This window comes from Phycodurus eques, chromosome 17 (assembly GCF_024500275.1).
Source record: "Phycodurus eques isolate BA_2022a chromosome 17, UOR_Pequ_1.1, whole genome shotgun sequence".
NCBI classification, from domain to species: domain Eukaryota; kingdom Metazoa; phylum Chordata; class Actinopteri; order Syngnathiformes; family Syngnathidae; genus Phycodurus; species Phycodurus eques.
Window position 1 is genome coordinate 2598314 of NC_084541.1, and position 20072 is coordinate 2618385.

At 39.8% G+C, this 20072-nt stretch overlaps 1 protein-coding gene across 1 annotated transcript in view; it reads right to left on the reverse strand.

Annotated features, from left to right (window-relative positions):
- The window catches only part of cxadr (CXADR Ig-like cell adhesion molecule), a 51396-nt gene that overhangs the window by 11876 nt on the left and 19448 nt on the right, over positions 1 to 20072 (reverse strand). Inside the window, exons 2-3 of the mRNA XM_061702965.1 lie at positions 10678 to 10847; positions 895 to 1099 (exon numbers count right to left, since the gene is read on the reverse strand). Of these exons, the coding sequence (XP_061558949.1) occupies positions 895 to 1099; positions 10678 to 10847 (375 nt within the window). The remainder of the gene's footprint in view (positions 1 to 894; positions 1100 to 10677; positions 10848 to 20072) is intronic.

Here is a 20072-nt window from a genome sequence, read left to right on the forward strand (position 1 = left end):
AACGGTCGCAGCAAACTCATTAACTGTCTGTGTACAGTAACAGCCTTCATTACAACTTTGTCAACAGTTCTGAGGTCAGCTGTAGCGTTGCACAAAAGTGAACTGGGTCGTACTGGGTGAACTGGTGGGAGCAGTGCAATTACATTTGCGTGGGAAAACAGCAGCCATTTTTGGAAGCTGCCTATTGAAAAAGCCCAGATAACATGGCCACGATAAGGGCACAAAGCAGAGCTTATCTCACAAGAGTGGTGCATGTAGGTTTCTTTTTCCCCATACACAAAATGCGTAGCAGGCCAGTTTCGGGAGGCGTTTCACTTTTGACGTCATTTGGTCAGTGAACCAACCAGCCACACTAATGTGCGTGTTTGTTTGCTGAAAGAGTGAGTCATCTAACTTATACATCTGGGATGGGTCAGTCATTTTAGCCTGTGCAATGAATAGTTTATCAAACAACAACTAACAATACAATACAATTTGAATGTGTAAAATATACCAAATGTAGTCATACCAGTAATATTGTCGATTACAGATGAACTTCAACATTGGATGAACAGTTACATTCTAAACTCAATCTAAAAAAAAAAAAAAATGTTTTACTCAAGACAGATACACATGATAGTAAATAATGACCTCAATATTGAGGTAAAAGATTATCACTTTTGACAATCAGCGTGGGTGAACAGAATTGTAGCGCGAGGAGGTCAATGGTTTAAAGCCTCTGGGAAGGGTATGTTCTCAATTTTAGGAGGGATTAAATCAAAACAGCCAAGCGAGGCAAAGAGCGTGTGACTTGGAACATTTCTACTGCATGTAGAGGAGGGGCCGTGCCCGGTGAGCAAAAGAAATGTTGAAGGTACCTTCGGTGGCTATCTTTTTTGCTTTTGCTTCACTCACCCATGACAATCAGCAGCATCTTTCTGCTGCGAATGCCAGGAGCCTTCTTCACTTTACACTGGTAGGTGCCAGAGTCCGATGACTTCAGGTCTGTCAGGTTGATGGAGGCGTCGCCGTTTTTGGGGTCAGCAGAGTTGAAGTGAACTCTACCCTTCATGGGGGCATAGTAGTCCTCGTAGGCCCTGTCACCCGAGTACAGGATCACCTGGGAATAGAGGAGATGAAGATGTTAGTTAATTCGGAATATCCATTTATTCAGGTGAAATGTAGAAAAAAAAATTATTTTTGTAATTGTTAAAATGTACTTTTTAAATGCAAACATATACAGTGGGATAGATAAAAGTCTACACACCCCTGTTCAAATGATCAAGATAAATGATTTCAAAACCTTTTTTGAGAGGGGACGTAATAATACAAAAACTTGGATAGTGTGGTTGCACAAGTGTTAACATCCTCTGGGGACGTGTCTGTGTTCAGAATTAACCAAAAACATTCAAACTCATGTTAAATGGCAGTCATCAGACACCATTTAAAGTGCAAGTTCAGCTGTTGTAGTATGCTTTTCTTAACATTTTTGGAGTCGCATCAAGCCAGGGTGCGCAGAGAACTTCCACAGCATCAGAGGGCTGTCATTGTCAAAAGCTATCAGTCAGGAGAAGGGTACAAATGAATTTCCAAGGCATTAAATATACCTTGGAAAACCGTGAAGACAGGGAGCGGAGACAGTATGGCAACAGTGACATTATCAAGAAAACTGGACATCCCTCCAAAATTGATGAAAAGACGAGAAGAACATTGGTCAGAGAGACTGCCAAGAGGCCCACAGCAACATTGAAAAAGCTGTAGGAATTTCTGGCAAGGACTGGCTTGTTTAGTACATGTGGAGTCTTCTTCATATGTCTGGGCTAGAGTGGTAAAACAGAAGCCTTATCTGACAAAGAAAATCATCCAAGCCCTGCTACATTTTGCAAAAAAAAAAAAAAAAAAAAAACTAAAATCTCCCAAATGTATGTGGGATTTTGTTGGGCTCTAATTCCAAAAGTTACTGTTTGACAAAAACACAACACTGCTCATCACCAAAAGAACACCGTACCTACAGTGAAGCAAGGTGGTGGCAGTGTCATGCTTTGAGGCTGTTTTTTTGTCAGCTGGAACTGGAGCCTTAGTCAAGGGAATTATGGACGGTTCCAAATATCAGTCAGTGTTAGCACAAAACCTTCTTGTTTCTGCTCAAAAGCAAGCAACAAAAAAAATTCATTTGGGGTGGATTCTGGACACTTTAAATGGTGGCAGTTGTGTAGATTGATTGATTGGATGGATGGCTGGCTGGATAGAAAAATGTTTTTAAATGATCTTTGGTGTTTTTATATCACACAAAACTTGCATTTGAACAGAGAGACAGATGATAGACCGACAGACAGACGGGGAAATTAAGTTGTCACAGAAGCAATATTGACACATTTATACACTTGTAATAATAATATAGAAACACCCAATAAAGTAGGAACAAATAATTGCAGCATTGAGGTGGAATTATTATTTTAAATCTAATCTAAGCAAGAAGAAAAAAAGATGTTGCATGTTGCTATGTGGAAAGTAACACATAGCTAAGCTACAGTAATATTGATGAAAAGTGGGAAGTATAGTATTATTAACAGTGATTATAACGATACAATGACGATTTATAATACACCCAATATGTAGGCTATGAGATTTTTAACATGCATATCATTTGCGTTGGGCGGACACCTCGCATCTCCATAACCACCACTTAAGAAAAACAAAAAACGGCCATTAACATTGCATCATCAAAGAGAGCAAGTCATTTTCAACACTCTAGATTCGTCAATAATTTGTAAAAATCACACCCACGTGGGGACAGACCAATAGTATCGATTTGTACAAAAATATGAAATTGACCAAATTTTGACACAGCAGGTTTCGGCCCCGGCGCCAGCGATATGCATATGACTAGATAATATTGCACAATGAAAGTCAAATGTGAACAATGAGTACAAATTGAGAGGTACAAGTATGGATAGTCATATAAACAGTGTATATAGTATTATGTTAACATGCATCATTGATTTATTGCACAATGTCGAGAATTAGGTGGTCAGTGAATTGAGAATGATATCCAGGAGGAGTAAAAGTAAGCTCTTTTTTCCTCACAGTGTCCTTCAGTCTGCCATACTGGGACCAAAGTGGAACAAACAAAGCGGCCAGTATGGAGTCAAATCAACACCTGCTGTGTTAACAGAGGACAGGAGACCACAATTATGTCCACTCCCCCATCCTCCTAAGCAAACACACCCACACTCTGAAAAGATTCAGAGAAATGAAGGCCAGGTGGAGCCAAAAAGAAGGCTTGTAGCCTGGAACATTTTCTGTCACAACTCCACTGGGTGAGACAACAACTGGCTTTTCTCTGCCATGATAAGCACCAGACATATTCACAGCAATACCCCAGGGTGGAGAGAAGGAAAAACTAAACATGGCATGAGAGAGAGAATAGTGAAGTTATTGGTGCAGTCAAAACCCCCAGAGGAAGTATAGAGGAAAACAAGTCAATGACGCTCCAGTTTGACCCATTTCTAACCGATGAATAGTTTGTGGATCTGCTAGTATGGAACCGTGTGTGCATGTGTCTGGGGGAGAGTGCTCATCTTGTACATATTACCTAAACAGGTAAATCTATTAAAATTCCACCAGGTCCTCAGGGGAAGGGAATTAAATGCTTCAACTATCACTGGGGAACAAAATGTGGGCAGTAATAACAGCAATATGTGAGATGAGACCACAGAAGAGAGGAAATGAAATGGCCCCAAGCTCAGCCAGACACAAATACTTACAGGTGCACAGATGGGAGTGTTTTTACACACCTCTAGCTGAATAAAAAAAAAAAAAAAAAAAAAAAAAAAAAAAATTGAACAACACTGACCTTGAGAATGATGAATTCCTATAAAGAGCATTGGGAAATGAAAATGAAAAGCACATGACAAGACAAGCTGGTGGGGCGGCAATGGACAGAGGAGCACCATGGCACTTATGCGCATAACACACAGGAAACAAAGATAGAATCACCACCCAACAGGACTTTTTCTGTGGTCATCTCGTGCTGCAGAGGTTAAAAAATATTTTTAAAAAGGTGTGGTTTCAATAGGCATGTGAAAATATAAGGTGATATCGTTGCTTGGTGAGGAAAAAGGAAGAGGGGCTAAACATTTAAGAGGCAAATCAAAAGGTCAAAGGCTGGAATACACGCACAAGACTAATTTTCCCAAACTGAGCGACTGTAATGTAAAACTGAGTTCTGTAATGTTATTCCCTGGTGAAAGCAAAATGTAACGATTCCAATATATAACCTTTTCCCTTTCCCTTTATCTGAAGACTATATCAGAAAACTCTTGTCAACACAAAACCACTTAACATGGCTCTAAATGATATAGTATAAAAGTCAAGCCTATGTGTTATGCTGTAATAATGGCAAAGAAATAACCAGAAAACTTGGATGACATGGAGCATGCGCTGGGTGCCAATTTCAAAACAGACAACCCATTGTAAAGCGTTGCAAATAATCCGAACCGCCACACTTTTTGTATGAGTAGTACGTTTGGGTAGGGTCTTGCAAAACACACTGCTGTCCATTGATTGGTGGACAGAGAGTTGTCTGACTTATTGCGTTTTACAGTGGAATGAATAGAATGGGGGGTGAAATGAAAGCCGTTTTCCTGTTAATTGGTACTGCCAGTAAGTCAAGTTTCAAGTTTTTGTCAAGTTTATTGTATTGTCGTCTCTTCTTTTTTTTTTTATTGGTGAAATACATGTTAACAACAAATGGAGCAAAATTTTCTATTTAAAGGGTTTTTGGATTTCTTTTGTTCATCCATTCATCCATTTTCTTTTACCGCTTATCCTCACTAGGGTCGCGGGGTGCTGGAGCTCATCTCAGCTATCTTTGGGGGGGAGGCGGGGTACACGCTGAACCGGTCGCCAGCCGATCGCAGGGCACATAGAAACAAACAACCATTCGCACTCACACTCACACCTACAGGCAATTTAGAGTCTTCAATCAACCTACCACACATGTTTTTGGGATGTGGGAGGAAACCGTAGTGCCCGGAGAAAACCCACCCAGGCACGCGGAGAACATGCAAACTCAGCACAGGCGGGGCCGGGATTTGAACCCCGGTCCTCAGAAATGTGAGGCAGATGTGCTAACCACTCACCCACCTTGCCAGCACTTCTTTTTGTTCAGATAATTTTTTATTTCCGTTTAAGAGGAATCGGTTACCTTACTAACAGTCTTTGTGTCAGTTTCTGACACAAAGACAGACAGCAGAACAAGAAAAATAAATATAATAAATAAATTCAGCCATAACAGATTACTGCAGGAGGACTGCCGTAATTTCTCGTATATAATGCACACCCATGTATATTACGCATCCCCAATTTTGGTTCTACCCATATGATCAAAAAGTATTATCTGTATTTTGTTAGTTTTTACAAAGTATTATTCTGAAGCACTTATTTTGACTAAACGTATTTTGAAATTCACAGCCCTACTTTTATTTAGTAAATGAGAAAGAAAAAACACAGTTGTGCTCATATATTTGATTACCCAGGCAGAATTTGTAAGATGGGTACAATTCTTTACAGAAAACATGAAGGGCCAGGCGAAACACATTTAATTTTAATGTGTTTCAAATTAAACTGTTAAGCATTTCAGAAAAGCATTATCATGAAACAAAACATAACCATGAAGAAATTAATGATGGTTGGTGTTCAGTCATCAGTCGTATTTTAAAAAAAAAAAAAAATATTTCACAAATTCTGCCAGGCTATGTACATTTATGAGCACAACTCTACATATATTGAGTCATACGTACCCGTCATAATGGAATGGAAGTGTAGGCTACATCTTTTTCATAAACTCTGGGTGGCGGTGGCATACTAGAATGAAAGTTTACACCTTTCTCATAACCTCTAAGTGGCGGTGGCATATTGGAATGAACATGTACAGCTTTTTCATAACCTCTAGATGGCAGCATACATTTATAAAATGTGAAAGTTTTTTTCATTTTCCCCTATAAGTATATATAATGCGCACTATTGACTTTTGGCAAATTTTTGAGGGACAAAAATGTGCATTATGCGTGCGAAATTACGGTAACCACATCATGGACTGGGAAAATGGGAAGATCATCTGCTCAGAAACCAATAAATACAAACAGTGGATGAAAGAGTCAACAGAAATACAGAAGCATGGAAGCAACACCATGAACAGGGATGAGGGAGCATTCATGCTCCCCCACACCTGGGACACCAGTCTTCAGCGGCGGCGGCGGGGGGTTGAAGCGCAGACTTGATCGGGTCGGGGAACTCTATTTTGAAGGTCTCCTGACCCGACCAGCTGTTTTAAAAGACACAACACACCAGGAAGCAGTGACAGCTCTGACGAAGGCTGTAGTGACAGCAGAAAATGTGAGCAAGGTAAGAGTTTCCTCTTAACTGGAAAGAAAATCCAAAAACCATTAAAGAGAGGGCGACAAGATGAATGTTCTAGACCTAAAATTGAGTCGACTTTAAAGGCACGACTCAAGCACTTTATAGAACAAAATACAATTGAATATAACTTTATTGTCATTGTCAGAGGAGCAATAAAAATCAGTCAGGCATCTCATAACTGACAGCGTTGAGGTAAAAAAGAAATATAAGCAAACAATTATCAAACTTATCCTTATTCATGCAAGGTAAAGAAGCCATGTTGCTAACAGTCCATTAAGTCAGCAGTCTAATCTGTTTAAATGCCACCTGTAGTTACATCAACATAATTCGTTTGCATGTTGGGAGGATATTACACATTGGTGTCTCCTGTTAGCTACTAGGCTTTACACGATCAGGATTTTTGGGGCCGACCACTGATCAGAGAGTTTTAAAAAACTTATCCAATCACAAGATGGAGCACTGTGTCAATTTAAATGACTTGTTTATTTACTGTATATACTTGTGTACTGAATAGAGAGTATCTTAAAAAATATTCTCTTGTCAGGTCATGTATTCTAATCAGTCAGGTCAAACAAACATTACAATATGACAGAAATAATGGGTTTGAAAGCAGTGGTAAAATACAGCCTCCATTTTGCTACAGCAGTTATGGTCTCCTTAACATGCCAAAACCTAAAAGTCACTGTCGCACCAAAAAACGAAATGAAGGAGAACTTGGTTTCCCCCATTGTTGTTTGTTAGCGCATTTCGTTTCAACTGCCATGGTTAATGTGGCCTGGTTTTCAAACAGAAGTGGTACTGTTCAATGGAAAGCAGCGATACTTGAGAATATTTTACAAGCTTTAATCAAATTTAAAAAGAAGCTATAAAAAGACATACTTTGCTAAAATGTAAAAACCTTGTTTGTCGAATATAGTCATGCAAGGAAGTCATTTTTTCTGAGATAATCGCCCTCTTGTCATGCTTCCCACCCCCACAACTGTTCTCCTTGTTATTCTCACAGGTGTTAACCAGTCATTGCCAACCGTTTTCCATTTATTCTGTAGGCTGGCAAGAAGAGCTGAAATGCACATGGGTGCTACTGAAAGCATGCCTGGCATCTCTCGTTCAAGCCCAACAAAGCTACATGCGTTAACTACGCTTCACCACCCACCAAAAGACCTTGATGATATGTGGGTTATGTCGGATGAAGGGGGGGATCATTCCTGACAACACTGGGAACTAAACAGCTGAAAAATATGCTTCACTGGTATGAAGTATATTTGCAACCATCTGAATCACACATCACACTGGGAAGATTAAATCATATGGTAATTTAAAGATGTCACAGAATTCAAATCATGCATCCTACAGCTTTAACCTTTGTACAAGCCAATATTCCTGCTGCCAGAGAACATAGAGGTATAAGGATATTATATTTTCAAAGGGCTACACTCTTCAACCAGATGTGTTGTTAAATTGGAGCACAAAGGCCACATAGCACAAAATTCCTATTTGCTTAGGTTTAGAGCATTGTGAACTCAATCAGGGGCACAACCGTTTAAACGTGGTGGTTTCAACTCAACAAGTTAGACTATGTTTATGAAGCTTTTAGGAGTTGTTGAACCGATTAGTCGACTAGTCGAAGAGTTGACTTTACTCCTCCGCATCGACGTTCAAAGCTTGAAGTTGACTAATCGCTCATCAGGTTTTTGGCAGCTCATCTTCCAAATGGCTAATTTACAGAGGACCTTTGACTCATCTGTCTGGTGCCACTGCTGGACTATGATGCTCTTTGGAGCAGCGAAATGTCCAGCCAACAAGGCGATACGGTCTTCATACTGCGCTGATCCGAGAGTACAAAAAGAAGCTGTTTGTGGGTGAGAATAAGGGTTAGCCTCGCTAGCTTTGGCTATTCTAATTGCTTCTGGTCTTAAAATATTCATACCAGCGGGACCATGAGACTGGCGGCAAGAAACGAAGGCAGCGGCGCAAAGCCAGCTCCATCTTCGTCACCAAAATGTTATGTTCAATAATGCACGGACAACAACTGTGTGCTAACGAGAACTTTATTCATCATCCAACACGCACCAACATCACAATTCGTGTGGGTTTACAACGACACTATGTCATAACACGTCGCAGTATGGCATGCTACAAGCTTGTGGAAATATTTGACCAAAAACAAGACAGGTAGCACTTTCACTTGCAAAAATGCAAGACTATCCTCAAATACAATAAAAGCGCAAGTGAAATAGAAACAGTTAAACAAAGAAATGCTTAATTTTTCTTAGAGCCTTGCTATGATGAGGTCTTAAAACACGCTATGCTATGGAAGGCAAGATGAGAGCGAAAGAGAAACATGCGCAGGCTCCCCCAAATTATAACAACTACATTCAGTGTAATGGCGAGTTGTATTGTTCATCATTTGTTTTCATTTGTTTCTATGCCTGTCCATCGAAATGTCTTTACGTGAAATTGGTCCGTGGTGCAAAAAAGGCTAGGACCGCTGTACTGTGCTAAAAAAAATATATATAAATAACCGTCCTGGATTAATCAACGTTGACTCGACTTTCATCATATTATAGTCGACTTCAAAAAGTCTAGCGTGCAATAGCCTTCTGGCCGTGATTCATACACTTTATTCTTATTTTCAGAACTGACCTGGTAGCCTTTGTCCAAGCAGTTTGGTCAAATCTACCTGAACATTTAAGCATGTTTTAATAGGCCTTTGGTATTAACATATTGCTTATGATAGAGTTTACAATGTGAATGAACTCATATAGGTTAAGGGATATACCAGAAGGAGCATTAGTGGTGAGTGAAATTTGATGGGTCAAGGAAAACAAATCTGTTTTTAACCAATTCAAAATATCTGAAAAGTTTTAGCAATATAAATGAATCATACAACAAAGGGATGATCTATTTGTTGTTTCACATTTATTTATCCAGGATTTGCAATGCCGACACACAGTTGAAGAGGAGTTACCACTCGATTTCCCCAAACTCTGAGACTAAGCACTTTAATCATAAGCTTTGGCTTTCCATCGCAGGTGATTCACCCATACAGTGTACGTTTCAAAAAGAGATCGGTTATGAAATAATTGTGTCATACTGCTAACAAATGGCGAGGGAAAAGTAACTTTTTTGCAGCACATACAAACGAGCTATCGGCCACAAGACAAAATATAGAGAATGATGAGAAAGCTTTGTGAGAGCTGTGAGGTGTCACAGTAAAGCAATAATAGAAGACCACAACAATATGCGGAACAGGAACAAAACTGTTTTCTATGGCTCTAACAGCCTTGACGGTATGTCAGGATCCATTGGAGGCCTGGAGTTGTGTAGTTTTCCCTTTATGTGGCTGAGTGCCATGCTGGAAAGGAAAGACACTGGCTGGAATAAAAAGACCCTCAATCACTCCTACTGTGTGTGCAAGACAAAGAAAAAGGTGAGAGAATAAACTCACTGGAAATGAATGTGGCTCAAATTACATGCACTCATACATACTGCATATATTGAAAGCCCTTATAAAAATACACAACTCGTGTTTGGCCTGCATTACATTTTATCTCTTGTTTAATAAACCATGTGGGCACGGCAAATAGACGCCAAAACACACACACTGGCAATAAAAATCACACCTACAGTGCTTATTTCACTTTGTGAGGTGCACATGTGATAACATTATTGATGACCTCCAGTTAAAGGAAGAAAAACCTAAGATAGTCACTGAAAAAGCTTGAAGCTGAAAAACGTTCTAATAAACAAAACTACAGAATTTTTTTTAAAAATTAAAAATAATCAGGTATTGCTTTTTTGTGTGGTCTGACAGAATTATTTAAAAAAAAAAAAAAAAAACTCATGAAATAATGGTACCTTGAACGTAATATTTTGTTGGACAGCCCTTTTGAGGCAGTCACTGCAATCAAACCATTTCTGGACAGGTATTTTGGCCCACTTCTTGGGCGCAAACTGCTTAAGCTTTCTCAGGTTTGAAGGGTGCTTTCTTCAGACTGTATATTTCAGCTCCTACAAACATTTTGTCTGCGTGTCTCGTTGATGAAAATGTGCAGTAGCAAACCAACTACAGAAGCTCATGTTGGACTGTAATAATAATAATAATTATACAAAATAATAATAATAATATTTTTTAAAAATAAATACAAATACAAATAAAAACGTTAAAAAAATGATAGAAAAACAACAATCGCACAAAAATAGAAACCCAATGTTTCTTGTTCAAAAGCTCTAAAACAACTAATGTCCAGGTTTGGGGGAAAGGTTTACACATACCACTTTGTCTTCCTTCTGGTTGTCAGAGGAGAGCAGGCTCCATTCAATATCCAGCGGGCCAGAATCCACAGGGCTTAAATTGAACATGCAAACCAGTTTTACGCTTTCGCCACTGGCTTTCTCAATAGATGTCAGCCCTGTGGATGTTATCTCCAATCCAACGGTCGATCCTGTACGGCAACACAAACGGAGAATGAGTGTCAAAAATTGTATACAGTGCAATGGCAGCACATGATTGTAAACTATTTTAACTGGAGCAAAATTAGTTGTCTGCAATAACTTTTTGTCACTGAAGAAATCTGCACTGAGTTGGACGGCAGACAAAAAAATGAAGACCGGTAAGCTGTCAAATGTTTTGGTTCAATGAATGTTGCACTCATAAAATAACTATGGCTACATCCAGTTGTAGCAGCGAAGTACCTCTTAAAATATGCATAATGTAAAACACACAGTGAAAAACACAGTAATAGAGTAGCGCATAGCTTCACGGAGAGAAGGTTGATAACCAATGCATGTCGCCTTTTTCAGACTGAGAAGACTCGTAAGCATTTATTCTTAGAACGAATAAGCATAATTTCCTGGGGACATCAACTGGGCTAATATTCTCCATTCAATAAGGGATTTAAATGCCAGTAAGGAAGGGTGCATAGAGAATGGAGTTGTCACATGCTGTCTCAACACATTAAAATCCATCCGATAACATCCACCTTTGAGTCAGCCAGTGGGGGCTTAAAAAAATGAAACCACCACCATATGTCACTGCTGAAGTGCGCTGAAGGTGTAACAAACACAATGTCAAAGAGAAAACATGGAGAGATGTCAGTTAAATTTCCTGCAGATTAAAAGAGTATTTCTTCTTTAGCTTTACTGAAGGATTATAAACAAAACAACGTATCAATTCAAGTCGCATTTCTATCTTATTGCGCTCTTACACAAAGACATGGGGCTGACTAGCTTGCGAAGGCAATTAAAGTAATTGCAACAGGAGCCAAACAGTGCAACTGTGAGCGCTTCATTAACAGCAAAATTTGCATATTCTTTCTGGACGGTTCTCAATAATTAGGAGACATAAGCAGATCTAGTTTGCACTGTGGCAATCAGCATCCTTTAAAACTCTATACTTGCAACACCTTCTCCCAAGCTATTGAACCACTACGTCTGTTTTATTAATGTGACAGACACAAGGGTATGTGGGTGCCTCAGCGTGGCAGCAGGCAGCGCTGTTGGTTGTTTTCATTCACATTTACATAGCACAGCATGCGCAAGGTCAAGGTGACTCTCAGCATATCAAAAATGCAAATGTAATTATGACTGAAATAATTCCTCTTGAGAAGAGTTCTTTTTTTTTTTTTTTTTTTTTTAGTTATTGAAATACTAGAGACTATTGCATAACATAAGGTCCAAGGATCCTTGCCCTGTGGGTATGAACAGCGGCAGCTACAGGTTGCGCTCTCTGCCTCATTTCACAACCATCAGCTCAATTTCAAGCTGCAATTGGGCCATATTTACACAACTGAATTAAAATACACCGCACAAGTGTACAGTCACAGGCACTGACGTTGAGGCTTAATCCCGTCGAGCATTTGCACAAACATACTTTTTACATCCTAGCCGCTGGTGCTCCAGCTGGTCGGTTGAACATTATAAGACAGCTTTCATGGGCGCAAGCCATTGCCTTCGGCCAAAGACGAGCGAAGCAATAGAGAAAACTGTCTCTCTCAGAATGGAATGGATGAACAGCTTTAAAATGCAGTGCTCCAAAAAATTATATTTACAATAAATAGTGTATCTTTGTATATCTATTTATGCCAGTGGGGCATAGTGACAGACAGAACAAATGAATGGTCTTCTATTAGTTGGCAGGAATTAAATACAGTAATTAATGTATCCGCTTTTTGTGCCATTTTTGTTTGTTGGTGTGCCGTGAGATTTTTCCATTGTAAAATATGTTCCTTGGCTCCATAAAGGTTGGAAATCACTGCTCGAGTCAGGTCGTGTATTCTAATCAGTCAGGTCAAACCAACATTACATGACAGAAATAATGGGTGCTAACTTACTGTAATTAAATGACTTCACACACAGTGAAACTTTAGAGCATGATTCGACAGAACGGCGGCATGTTGACGTACAACCGTCAGTGCTAGCAGTAGCTTGCTAGGCTACATAACGTTTTGTTGCCTGCTTGCGAGCCGTAAAGTAATCAAAGTACGTGAACATACCTCAAGCAAGCCTTAAACGAACGTCTTGTCCTGAGCACCGGTGACCACCAACACACGTTTCCCCCCCCCCCATTTTGTCCCTTACAGTCTGCACGATCCACTCTTGCCGTCGTCGCCGCGGTAACGAGTGTATCGGGTCGCATTTGAGTTGAGGAGATAAAGCCCAATGATCGTAAAAAACGGGATGTGGTGTTATCGGAATACAACATTTTATTGCAGTAGTCTGACGTAGTGCAATCGTGAAAGAGCAAATTTGTCTTGTAGTCTGATACGCGCATTACGTGTCGTCTGTCCCACACCGCCGACATTTTTATTTTTTATTATTTTTTTTTTTTTTAAATAACTTCATTGGCCTTCAGATATTTACAGTACTATGTCAAAAGACACGCGACAAGGTTAAAAATAAACTAGCTTTTGGATTAAAATATACTGTGCACGATGGCGAATCGAGCAAATGTCTTTTGCGGAGCCGATCAATTAAGTCATTGATCGGATCGGCGAATTATGATAGTAAAGCCGTTCAGCCGATCATCATAAAATGCTAATTATCGGCCGATACGATCAGGCCGATAAAATCATTGTAAAGTCTAATATATATATATATATATATATATATATATATATATATATATATATATATATATATAGGTGCGTGTTACAACACCACACAATTTGCAACAAATTGAATTGTGAAACCTGAAGCCTCTCGTTCACTTGCAATTAATAATTTTCATCCAGTAGTCAAAGTTTTTCTAATATTTGCGAAACCACAGTTTCTGGAATTGTCACTGTATGGCATAAGTTATGTCTCTAAGTATGTTGAGGTAGCATCATTGATGTCTGAAAAAAATACCCTCAACAAATACAAGGCATACTGTACATACTGTGGGTAAAGTATTGCACAAGATGTCCGTGACACATATCAGAAATCGGTCTTCATTTTGTATGACGGCAACAAAGCAAAAGTAAACTGACCTTTTTTTTCTACGGTAATATACCGTACCAGTCAGATGAGAGGCCTTTCCTCCACTAGTAGAAAATACAGGTATACGCCAGATGTACATAGTAGTTCATTAGAGCTCAAGGATTGATACAGTAAGAGAATGCTTATGTGTCAACGTAGTAGGGAGGCTACATATGTCAGGGGGAGTAAACGCTGGCTAATTAAAAAGTCATTCTCAATAACTATCCACAGCAGCATGTGTCTTTCAGTGCCGCACTCCGTCCTGATTCTACAACCCAGCATGGTTACTGAGAGACCAAAAATGAGCGCAAGGAATTCATGGTGTCAGCGTGCCCCATTCAATACTCCCACTTCCACTCACCTACTTTCATTCAGCGATCCTGCCAGCACTGTCGTTCTCCATTTCTGCCCTCCTACTTGCGGAACAAGTGACTGTGGAGAGCCTACCCCCAAACCTCCAAATCGCTCTGGTGTTACTGATTGTAACTGTGTTCACCCCCTCCATCTTTGTTGGCATACAATGGGGAGTGAATTCTGTCTCCTGGCAACCAATCCCTCAGGGAAGGGTGGGTTGCTGTGGCCGATCGAGAGACGGCATTAAGAGAGGGAAGGAGAAAAAGGAGCGCTTGATTGACAAGGGGCAGTGCAAAAGACAGGTTAAGTAGGTGAAGATGTGGCAGGTTTAATGGAAGTGAGAGTTACTATTTGAGTTACCCCTTCAAAATATATTTACTGTATATTTCTATATTTATGTTACATATTTATATATGTAACATAAATATAGAAATATTTATGTTACATACCACTGTATATGAATATATGTATTCATATACAGTGGAAAGGGGACTATGGTTATTCGACTTCATTTCCATCGACTATGGAGAAAATTAATTTTAATGGGATGTTGCAGACATACAGCATTATTTCTATCTCTGAATTTGTCATCTGAGCTGTTTTGGGTGTTAAGCGGCATAATGCTGCCAGGAGTTTGAGCCATAGAAATTGTCATTCATTTTCGATCATTTTTTTTCAATGCTTTAAACACAGAACTGCAGCCATTAAAATCTGCCGTTATGATAAAGTGATGTAATTGTCAATATTACTAGTTTCCTATACCCTTTGAGATGAAAGTGAATTAAGTCTGAAACGTACATCTTAGCATTGGGAGGGGGTAAATATTTCAGGCTCCCAGGGGTGGGGGTCAGGTCAACAATAATAGGAAAAAGCTCAGCTACTGATAATATCATGTGATTTAGTTAGCTTTAACCCTTCTAAATTTAAGGTGTGCTCCCAGTGGAAAATATTAGTTTTTTAAATGATTTGAGCTCATTAATACATTGTGTATGATGTACATGAAAAACACTCATGAGGATACAAGCAATCCGCAAACATTTTCCTGAAATGATGATGGAATAAACACTACATTAGTGATTCATGATTGTAAAATCGTAGTCTATGGGGAAGTGGAATGAGTAAATTAAATAGCTTAGACACTCTTGCCATCACAAACAGTTAAGCCAGTCCCCCTGTGACTGTGCCGGAGAGAACATCAATTATCTTGCTCACAGCACAAGATAACTTCTTAACTTGGTTGCCGCTCAGAAGGAAGCCTCTGAATACTCGCCCAAGTGTACCCAGTGGAATTTAAAGCGATGTGTGTGCCCTGTGTGCTTTGGTAGTGACGTTTATCTAGTGGTGCACAGGGCTGGGAATGTTGAACCATTCCGATTGTGCTGTAATGCAGCCTGAAAGCTCCACATACCATACAGCGCAGCCATCAATTCCCAGTGAGTATGACCTAAAGGCTATTTTGACATAATTGGACATTAAATCATGAAGGGGTGACAAATGGCACAAACTTTACTTTGCTGCATGGGCATTTGACAGCTTCTAAAGGGGGCCTGTGGGTGATGTTTTGATGTCATTGCAGTGGACATCCACAGAAGAGATTGTTGACTGTATAAACACATTGTCAGCTATCGTAACAATTATGAAGGCCCCAGACTTTATGTAACAATTCATGACTTGACTGCAGCTGCTGCTATGATAAACTATCATTAAAAAGGTGGTGGCTTAATTATAATTCCTCAATTTAAATGAGTCAGAAACACATGATGGTGCTGAACAATTGAGGCAACAAAGGAACTACAGACAGGAGGGAGGGAAGCAGAAAGAAGGTAGAGCGGGAATTCCCCGTGGTGTTTGTTTTCATGGTCAGACAATGAAAAAGTCAGCAAGTCTTAATTGCACTTGCTACATCATAGTCACGGGATGTACACTTTTAATTTTATGCATTTTAAGTATTATCATTTCAGAAGAAGGTTTCCGAACATTTCTGCCACCAGGGGTTGTTCAACAGCAAACAACTAACCTCCCTCCCTATACCCCCACCCCATGTGAGACAAGGTGCATATTTAGCTATGGTGTGAAAGGTCAGATAAGAATGTGCACCATCTCCAGTGAAGCTACGACCCGTGGAAAAAAATAATAATTATACAGTAGAATCTAAAACATAAAACGGCCCAATATTTGCACGATTTGGAATTCAACCATCATCATCAAACCAAAACAAATACACTAAAAGTCACACAAAAGCTTTGCAATTGAGTTAATCATTAGAGGTTCCACTCTATTTTGCTTGGGGGGGGGGGAAACATGTCCACATTCATTGCACAAATTCAACAAATCAATTGAAGCAAATAAAATAGAAACAATGCAAAATGGTTCAGTGAAGAAGTATATGATGCCATATTTCCACAAATCAAAGATAAAATGTCTTGCTTTAGTCAAAATCCCCCAAGGATCACGACACATCACCCTTTTTCAACAGCTCTGCCGAAATCAACCGATTTCGTGGTGCTGTCCTGTCAGCAGTTTAATGTTTTGCATTATGTCACCTTACTATACCGAATGTGAATCGAACCATGACCTTAAAACCAAGGTAAGTATCGAAATTGTGATTTTTTTTTTTACTTACCGTTACACCCCTACTGATAACCCTGATAAATAGGGCCATTATAATCATGGCATGACATTTTTATGTCTATAATAGGTAACTTACAAAAAAACGTTACTTAGTTGGTTGCTTTTATACTTGATGGGTGGGCAGACACTCCAGACACCCAAAGATATAAGGATGGATATATATATATATATATATATATATATATATATATTACACACACACGCGCACACAAAATCAAGGAATTAAAAAGGCTGTTTTCTATCATATGTAAATATATTTTAGCTGAACCTTTGTTCCAGAATTAAGTAAGAGTTACCACAGTGCAGCAGAGGACCTATGGAAACCGATTTGTGCCAAAAAGAATGACAAAAGTTTTAAAATCCCAAACCAAAACTTCTTGAATTGCAAGCAAAAAATAAGACATTGAGAGAAAAATCTAACTCAAGCAAAAAAATAATATTACTTGCAATTAAAATGTGTTTTGCCTGCGATGACGACAGTCGCGTGTGCGCTCCCTGACTTTTGCTCATGTTCCAATCTCTGCGGGTGTGCGTTCCCTGACTTTGTGCTCACTTCCGAACTTCCAATCTTTGCGCGTGCATGCCTGTCGTTTTGCGTTTTCTTTTTGGCACAAATCTCTGTGGTGGGTGGGCTTTTACGAGGAATACGTCCTCATTGGCTAATTAATTTTGAGTGACAGCTAATGCCCCGGGATGTAATTATTATTTTTTTTTTCGTGTCACACTGAGCAAAGCCAGAAACCAGAATGCAAGATTCAAATTTCGATCACCCAAAGGAAGTGTAAGTATCGATCATATATGTTGTCAATGCGGTACGAGGAAGAAGCGTGCAGAAGTTTTGTTTGAAAGTGTTGTTTTTTTTTTTTGGTTGCGATTTAAAAAGTTTTGTGTGATTCTTTTTGGTACAAATCTGATTCTGATTCCATAACAGATGACATACGCATCCATAAGTCGAGGGCTTTGTCTCTCTCTCTCTCGCTCGCTCCATCTCTCACGCACACACACACGCACACACAGTAGTGACAATATGATGGCTGGCTGTGCTGTAAATCTGATAGGCATGGCGCCAAGCCACAGATAACATCCTCATGAGGAAAAAAAACAGCAAACGTGCCAATATGGTCCGTGAGGAAATTAAACAGCAACAGGCGTAAATGGAACATAAAAGTGTGGAATTTTAACAATTAGTTCAATAACATTTAATGATATACTGTAGCTGGCCAATAAGGGAGATGAGAATATACTATAGGGAACATTCACTCTTCAGTCAGAAATGCTGGAAGTACAAAATCATGTCCTCCAAATTTTGCAGGGGAGAACAAAATTCCCAGCGAGCAATTTAGACAGCATGTCAAATTAGTTTGCATGACTTGAGGAGTGGTCCAAACTAGATGTCCACCCATCCATTTTGCGTACCGCTTCTCCTTACAAGGGCAACGGGCGTGCTGGAGCCTATCCTCGCCATCTTCGGGCAGGCCCCGCCTGTGTGGAGTTTGCATGTTCTCCCCGTGCCTGTGTGGGTTTTCTCCGGGCACTCCGGTTTCCTCCCACATCCAAAAACATGCGTGGTAAGTTGATTGAAGACTCTAAATTGCCCCTAGGTGTGAAAGTGAGTACGAATGATTGTTTTTGTTTTGTGTGCCCTGCGATTGGCTGGCAACCAGTTCAGGATATACCCCGTCTCCTGCCCGAAGATAGCTGGGATAGGCTCCAGCACTCCCGCGACCCTAGTGAGGAGAAGCGGCTCAGAAAATGGATGGATGGATGGATACTTCCTGCCATCTAATAGAAGACCATTCATTTGTTCTGTCTGTCACTATGCCTCACTGGCCTCAACTCACTTTGGAGGAACAAAGATTATTGTAAATAAATGCAATTGAGTACACAAGTATATACAGTAAATGAACAGGTCATTTAAATAGACACATTCCTCCATCGGTGATCGATTTATCGTTTTTTTTAAACTCGCTGATTAGCGATCGGCCACCAAAAATCCTGATTGTGTAAAGCCTAAATGTTACCAATGCCATATTGGTCACTTGAAATGAACATGTAGCCTATATAGACAGCCAGATATCTGCTCAAATGGGGCCATCCACTAGGCATTCAGACCTGCAGTGTAAATCCAGCCTTAAAACTAAACAAATTACAAAATTACTTAAAAAGCACTGAAAAGCGAAAGCCACTATGCTCAATGGGGTGCAGTCATTGGGTGTCTCTCAGTCTCTCCTGACACTGGGCTTTCTCTATGTAAAGGGGGGGCGACTATGCTACGGACTCTAAAATACCCGCCCACCCCCCAAATACAAATAGAGTACAGACAGAGCCCCTGCTGGCGCCCCAACCCTATCCTTTGTCAGGACCCCAGGGCACAATGACAACTGTGATTAGGAGGCAGCAAGAATGATCAAACAGACTTAAATACAGCACAGCAAAACTTCTTCATCCAGACTCGTGATGGACAACAACAAAGTAGCTTTGGCTCATCAGAAGGTTTTATTGAAGATGACCAAGTGATAAGAAACTTAAAGAAACAAAGAAAATTAATGGCCATTAATAAATAAAATGTCTTCTTTTAATATGAATAATTGCCTAAATAGATTTGCATGGTAAAATTGCCATTATTTTGTTTCCAAGCTTGGATAAGTTTTACTGAAATTAGCAGTTACTGGTTTCAAGGTATACTGCGGTTTTAAGTCAGTTTTCAAAACAGTCTTCCATCATATGAGATGTTTTTTTTTTTTTTAACTGTAAGAGGTGACATCCCCCCTTCCTTACAGGAGCATTATTATGAATCCCACTGCAGTTCTAAAAAGGGCAAGCCCTACTGCAATGTGATTGGCTAAAACAGTCTCGTGTGATTCTTAATAATGAATCAGTGAGGGCACCGCGGCCTGGTAGAGGAAGGAGCTCACATTCCCACCCATCACTCTGAGGTAAGGTTTATATAACACTGTTACGCTCTCTTGAAATGAATGTTTGCAACAAGCTACGAAGGTTATTGTGTCTACAATTGGTGAAATAAATACTATTGACTCGCTACAGACGTGACTAACGAGATAACTAGCATGCCTAAATCCGTTCGTTTCCGCTCTGACGTTACTTCACAGAGAAAGGTCGCTACTTGTTTTCTGAAAAATACAGGTGTGCAGACAACTTAACCATGGATAGCATCTCACTGTGAAATCAGGGAATTCTGTGTTCTGGTTTTTAAGAAAACCTGGACC